Source organism: Octodon degus, unplaced genomic scaffold (genome assembly GCF_000260255.1).
Source record: "Octodon degus isolate 3935 unplaced genomic scaffold, OctDeg1.0 scaffold00169, whole genome shotgun sequence".
NCBI classification, from domain to species: Eukaryota; Metazoa; Chordata; class Mammalia; order Rodentia; family Octodontidae; genus Octodon; species Octodon degus.
The window spans coordinates 1,475,793-1,482,971 of NW_004524745.1; the positions used below are offsets into that span (position 1 = coordinate 1,475,793).

Here is a 7,179-nt window from a genome sequence, read left to right on the forward strand (position 1 = left end):
CGGTCCCTGTGCTTTGCCAAGCTTGTTTCAAGTAGGTGCTTTAGACCACTGAGCCATCTCTCCAGCCCCAATACTTTTATTTTAGAACCCAGGGCTTCACACAAACTGTACCAAATACTAAGAAGAATACTGGCAAATGAGTCAACAAACTGGGCTACTTTATTGTTGTATCAGCAGAAAGAATAGTTTCAAGGGCACTTCTAATTCCTGGGCATTGGTTCCTGAACACCATCATCCAGTAATAAAAACTAGGGAGAACTGCTTGATTCTGGGATTTGGCCAAAAGTATCCAAGATGATCTCAGAACATCTTATAGTGCCATAAAGAGAAAATGTACCAAAAAGCAGAAACAAGTAACAAAGCCATGAGTATGTCAAAGGGATGTAAGATATTTATGAAGCTACCTAAGACTATTCACAATGATCAAAACTGTTAATACTCTTTAGAAAATAAACATTACTGGATCACTACCCAAGGTATAAATATATCAAATCTATAGGGATATGAATGGTAAATTTCTTTGAATATTAATTCCAAATAATTTGTGTGGATATCTACCCTCAAAGGCAACATAATTTCCTGTTACTTCATTAAGTGTGGACTGTTCATTACAAATAGCATAGTATGAAATGATAAAAGGAGTAGCTAAGTGGAAAAACCTGGCAAGTAAGTGATTAATGTTAACTATCACCAGAATTAAGCCCGTTTGATAGTCATATACCTTTGAGTGCTTCCCTGGCAAGTGGAAGGGCCTGAGTTCAATCCCTGGTTCCGAGGGAAAAAAAAAAAAGTAATATACCTTTGATGTATGATCAAGATAGCATTTCATTTTGGTTTTTCTTCCCCAATCCCATAAAACTTACACTAATCTTAGGGTGGGGGTGGGTTTGGGAGAGTAAATCTTAAACAAGGGATTTTTTCCCCACAAATTACAATTTAGTAGAATTCTGATTAACAACAAAAAGCATTAAGTAAAAACTTGGGGGGGGGGGGCTAAGAATACAGCTGACTGGTAGAAGTTACTTGCCATGTTCAGTGCACTGTGTTCCATTTCTAGTACTTTCAAAACAAAAGCTAAATCTTAGCAAAATATTGCCTTTATCTGACACCAACATATTATTATCAGCCCATTAACTGTAAACAATAACATACTAATGTAAAGCATTAGGGTAAAATGGGCATATCTTTCATGGGAATTGTGAATATGGCTGAATACTTATTCTTGAATTTTCTATAAGTCTAAAATTATGCTTCCAGGTGTGGTGGGGGACTCCTGCAATCTCAGCACTCACGAGGCTGAGGCAAGAGGATCACTGCAAAATTGAGGCCAGGCTGAACTTGCTTAGTGAGGCCTTGTCTCAACAGACAAAAAACACACATAAGCAACCAAAACAAAACTATGCTAAAATAATCTCAGTTCCAACTCTATTTTATCACCTCTTTCTCAAAGGGTGCTTTAATATGCATCATAGGACATTCTCAGACTCCAGGGGGCCTTTACTAGGCTAGAAAGCCAAACAAATATCAATCTCCTTTGGGCCAGTGTGATATCCCTCCAGTCTAAGCACCTGTTTGGCAAGTGCAGGGACCTGAGTTCGATCTCAGGCGCTGTATGTTGTGCCAGCCCTGCCCCAGGCCTGCAGAGCAGGCCCCTAGACTGGGCATGGTTAACACAAGTCTATATTTCCAAGGCTGGGAGGCTGAACCAGGAGGATTATTATGAGTCCAAGCTGTTTAACAAGATTCTGTACCAATTAAAAAAGAAAACAAAAAAGAAAAAACTTCAAGCCAGCTATTAGGCTACTTACTGGATAAATATATGATCTAACAAGCTGGCTCATTATAAGTGTTCCTAAGTAACAGAAGAAAGGTGTTGCTAAGCAAAGATTTTAAGTATTTCAGTTAATTTGTTAATTCAGTGAAACTTTTCCAAGAGAATATTGACAGGTCCATTAACTAGAGCTGTTCATAAAAGTCCTAATTAGGCAACAAGATTCACAGGAGTCATTGTCACTCTTTTTTAAGTTCTTAATTAGTTCCTCATAGCAGGCAGTTTTCCTTTGTGTAAATTCCTAGGCCACTTAGCTACCTTTTTGTGTCCCTTTGGGGCTTGCACAATTGATTTCTTGGGGCTCCATTTTCCTGATTGAAATGCGAGACAGAATCCAAAATTACAATGTAAAACATATCCAATGCTGCTGGGTGTGGTAGTGCTGCATACCTGTAATTCCAGCACTTGGGAGAGTGAGGCAGGATTCTCAAGTTTGATGTCAGCCTGGGCTACATAGCGAGTCAAACCAGTCTGGATTATAGTGAGATCTTTCAAAATAAACAAAAAAAAATTTTTTTTGGTGGAACCAGGGATTGAACTCAGGCCCTTACTGAGCCATCTCCCTGGCTCCTCAAAATAAACAAAAATTTTAACGTCACTAATTCTTTGAACCTAGCAAGAAATTACATACAATGGCATTTGTCACAGCATTTATTAATTACCGTCTCCACCTACCTTTATTTTCCCTCTTGATGTTATATAAGACTGAGTCTGAAAACTTAAAGTCACTGCTATAAAGAGGGTATTTGTGTTTATATCTACCTACGATAGTTGATAGCTTGTACATTCGGACCAGGAAGCTTGCCAGGCTAATTCCAGTTTCCATCACAACATGGAAGGATGACAGAGATGAGCAAGAAGCTACACTGGATTTTGTCTTCTTATACTTACCAGGACATGTTTCTTTGCAAAAAAAAAAAAAAAGGAAAAATACATAAAAAGAAAAATCAAGTCAACAAGGATAAGGGGGTTGTGACTCATTAACTTCATTTATCAATTAGGAAATCCCCAGGGGCCAGGGAGATAGCTCAGTAGAATAAGTGCTTGCCTGGCAAGAACACGGTCCTAAGTTCATTCCCCAGTACTGCAACATAAAATAAAAGGAAATCTCATTAAATTATTTCAATGTGCATGATTATACCATTGAAAATTCTTGGCACACTGAAGTACAGACACACAAACACCCTAGGAATTACTCCTTTTCAAGTAGCAGCTCACAAATCTCTCTGCACATGGGTTACATACTGGTTAGGAAGGCCTTGAGCACTCAAGGAACATGAGACCCCAGATATAAAACTATGGAGAGCTGGTGTTATAGCTCAGTGGTACAGTACAGCCCTGGTTTCAAACCCAGCATAGACTGGGTATAGTGGTGCACACCTGCAGTCCCACCACTAGGCAAGCTAAGGCAGGAGTACTGCTATGAGTTCAAGACCAGGCTGGGGTACAGTGAGACTGTCTTAAAAACCTAATCACACAAAATATTTCTTTTCTCTACCTGGTACAGTTTGTGACCAAAGGCTGTGTTGGAAAGTGAAAACTGCTTTGCTATTCTTCTTCTTTTTTTTTTCTACTGGAAATCAAAATCTTATACTTGCCAGGCATGCACTCTGCTGAGCTATATCCCTAGTCCTGGTTGCTGTTAAGACTCCTCCTTGGGTGTAGATTAAAAGTTGACTGAACCACTACAACAAAACCATGCAAAAAGTATGCATAGGGCTGGGAATATAGATATAGCTCAGGGGCAGGGAGACTGCCTGACAAGCATGAGGTCTTGAGTTCGATTCCTGGTACAAAAAAAATGCATAAACTCCCAAATTCTTAAGTAAAGATTATTTTACTCTTGAATAGTTTTCCTATCATATTAGTCCTCTAAAAGTTTTGAAGAATCTAAGTCAAAGGTACTGACAAGAATCTTTTTAGTTAAAAAAAAAATCTATTTAGTACACATTTTGACACTGCCCTATACCTCCCATTACTGACCCATTTAACTGTCACAGCCTTAATTTCATTCTGTGAGGCTGAAAAATCATTGTCCACCAGCCTATCTAACTTGCTACCTATTTTTGCAAGTCCCCAGAAATAATAGCTTTCAACCATGAAAAGTACTTGGGTCATTTTTCTTTTTTGAGACAGTCTTGCTGTATTGTTCAGGCTGGCCTTAAACTCACTATGTAGCCCAGGCTGACCTTAAAATCATGGCACTCTTTCTCCCTCAGCCTCCAGAAGTGCTGGGATCATAGGCACGGGCCACTGCCATGTTTAGCCATGCCTATAGACACTGAATATTATATGAAATTTATTTTATTGAACACACATGGTTCAGGGCATATGGACACTATGTCTTTAGCCATTTTTAATTTTTGAGACAGGGCTTGCTATTTTTCTAAGTTGCCTATGCTGGTTTGAATTTGAAATTCTCTTGCCTTAGGCTTTCAGACTACTGAAGTCACAAACATGAGTTACCATACCATGTAACATTAAGGCTTTCATGTTACAACTCAAATTAACAGCAAATACCACATGGCTGCATAAGCCTAACATTTACTATATTGCTTCTTAGATGAAGTGTATCCTGAGTCCTGCTTTAGGATAATGCATAGTAAATTGAGCATATTGGTAAAATGTCTGAGCTGTCTTATATGGTAATCACTAGAAATAGATACTAAGATTAAAAAACTGATTTAGGGCCTGCCAGATAGCTCAGTGGACTAAAGCATCTGCTTAGGGAGAACACAGAGCTTGCCCCCAGGGCACACTGAGACGGTGATTCAGACTGGGCGTGGTGGCACATGCCTATAATACCAGCTCTTGGGAGTCTGATCTACAGTGAGACCCTAGATACTGTCCTAAAACACACACACACACACATACACACACATACACATACACACACACAGAAACCAAAACCAAATAACCAAAACTGATTTAATTTTTATCAACTTAAATAGTCATATATAGGGCATAGTAAAGCTCTGGGAAATGACACTTGGACTTTAGATCCTAAACATTCTTCTCTAGAATTCAGATCCTCTCTAATCTGAGGTAAATATGAGGGTGCTCATTTTGGTAGTACATATACTAAAATTCAGACCCTACATGACAAAAAGACTACATACGTTATTCAGTGACACAGGGCTGCCAGAGATCTGAAGTCCTGATGGAGGCAGGTTTCTCATTCACATGAAAGTTCTCTAGGATAAGAAGTAAAGTTGGTAAGCTGCTCCTACAAGGGTCCCTGAGGTACTAGATTAAACTCAAGGCTTTGTGCCTGACATGTAAGCACTCTTGTCACTGAGCTACACCTCTAGCTCTCCAAGGTCCTTTTCTAACATAAAATGTTTGTACCCAGACTAGGACCAACTCCACGGCAGGAACCAGTCCACTCTCAGAGGTACAAAACACTGCCCAAAGGCACTAGGCCACAACACTAAAACAGCCTGTGGCTCTGAACCTCAATGAAGACAGTGCCTGCTCTCCCAACAGTGTAACACAATCATAGGCATTGCACTAGCCCAGATAGCTGACAACTGCTGGATTATTTCCAAAATAATTTCTTAATTGCTGCAGATTATAGGTACCCCAGGTAGGAGACATGGATACAAGGATCACCATCAGTCCCATGCTGACCATACAACAAGCATAGAAGCACTTTCCAAGCTTTCTGTAATTTTGCCCAATATTGAGTTCTTGCTGGGAACTGGGCTTGGTGTCAAGCAGTGAACAAGATATATTATTCTCTCCCTCATGGAATTATAATCTCCCTGTAAAATTTTTCAGATGGAATGATTTGGCAAATCTCTAAGATCTTTCTTTACACAAATTACCAAAATCCTACTTTCAATTCCCAGAGGCTAGCAAAGAAGAGGTAGTCAATGCTGGAAGGAATTTACCTGAAAGTTAAATGTAGTCCACCTGCCACTATTTTCTCTCTTCAGGAAGGTAAAGAATATTGATCATCTTCTATCATCCTAAAAAGCAAAGCAAAAAAAAAAAAAAGCTTTAGAGACACATTATACTGAGTAGTGCATATAGTAACAATGAATGATCTATTTAAAAATTGCTTTTTTTTTTTGGCGTAACCAGGGATTGAACTCAGGCCCTTGAGCTTGCCAGGCAAGCGCTTATTCTACTTAGTCATCTCTCCAGCCCCTAAAATTGCTAATTCTATCTTAAAAGTATTCTCCAGCCAGGCATGGTGGTACATACCTATAATCCCAGCTCTCAGGAGGCTGATACAAGAAGCCAAGACGTGAGTTCCAGAGCAGCCTGAACCACATAGCCAAGAACCTGTCTCCAAAAAACACCTCCATAAACATTGTTATACATACAAGCAATATGAAGTAAAGACAAGTAGAGGCATATTTCTCTGGTTACTATTTTTAGGGTAAACAGAGCCAACAGTCAAGTGAGGTTGAAACAACAAAGTTTATTTCATTCTGGGTGTAGGTAGGCCAAAAGGATAAGACCACTACCACTGAGCATTGGGCAGGGGAATGTTTTATAAGGGTGTTTGCCTAGGGAAGGGAGTCTGGCAAGGAGTAGAAAACTGAATCTAGATCTGGGGGAGGCCAGTGGGGTTTTTGTGGTATCCGAGTTTGCAGTTGCAGCTGGGCGATGCAATTACTTTTTTATTTTTTCTCAGGATCTGTCTTCCTATTATCTTTATGACTGTAGAGATAGGTGGTATCTGACACTGCTATTATGCAAGTATGGCAGGATGTGGGGGCATCCTGTTGGAAAGTATCAGAAAGCAATTATTAGAGACAGTGTCTTATGTGAGTGCTGTACATTGAGAGGTCACTAAAAATTGTCTTGTTGTTGTAGTTTGGACTTGGCTTTCTTTTTTGTCCTTTTGAGACAAGGTCTTGCTATACAGTTTAGGCTGGCCTTAAACTCCCAGTGATTCTCCTGCCTCAGACTCTCAAGTGCTGTCATTACAGGTACAGGCATGCGATGCCATGCCCAACCTGGAGTTGGCTTTGAATGAAGTTGGTTTTTTAATAGTTTTATGAGACAACATCCAAACAGGATCATAATTATGCTTTGAGGGCTATGATGGGCATTAGCCAGATGGCTCATGATCCCCAGAAGGCCAGAAACTGTGGCCTGTGGAGGGGATGATTTTATCTAGACTTTTGATTTGATTTTGGAGGCTTTTGACTGCCTGAAAGATGACTCCTGATCTGTTGACAATGAAAAAGCCTTTTTCGCAAAGAGGAGAGAGAGAACACCATGTTTCTTCTTTTTCCAGTTACTAGATCTAATGCTATTATAAGGTAATTGCTGCCAGAGAGGGTACCTCTTTTGTAAACCTGTAAGAGAGTTGGTGAGATCCTTTAAACCAT

The 7,179-nt window shown here is 39.7% G+C and overlaps 1 protein-coding gene and 1 non-coding gene across 2 annotated transcripts in view; both read right to left on the reverse strand.

The window, feature by feature from the left end:
• The window catches only part of Matr3 (matrin 3), a 51,197-nt gene extending 46,170 nt beyond the window's left edge, over nt 1–5,027 (reverse strand). The window contains exon 1 of the mRNA XM_023703357.1: nt 4,951–5,027. Within this exon, the coding sequence (XP_023559125.1) occupies nt 4,951–5,010 (60 nt within the window). The 5' untranslated portion in view covers nt 5,011–5,027. The remainder of the gene's footprint in view (nt 1–4,950) is intronic.
• A 141-nt stretch (nt 5,028–5,168) lies between these two features.
• On the reverse strand, nt 5,169–5,369 carry LOC111813180. The gene has a single exon (XR_002818500.1). It is a non-coding gene; the product is annotated as a small nucleolar RNA SNORA74 (small nucleolar RNA).
• Nucleotides 5,370–7,179: the final 1,810 nt, after the last annotated feature.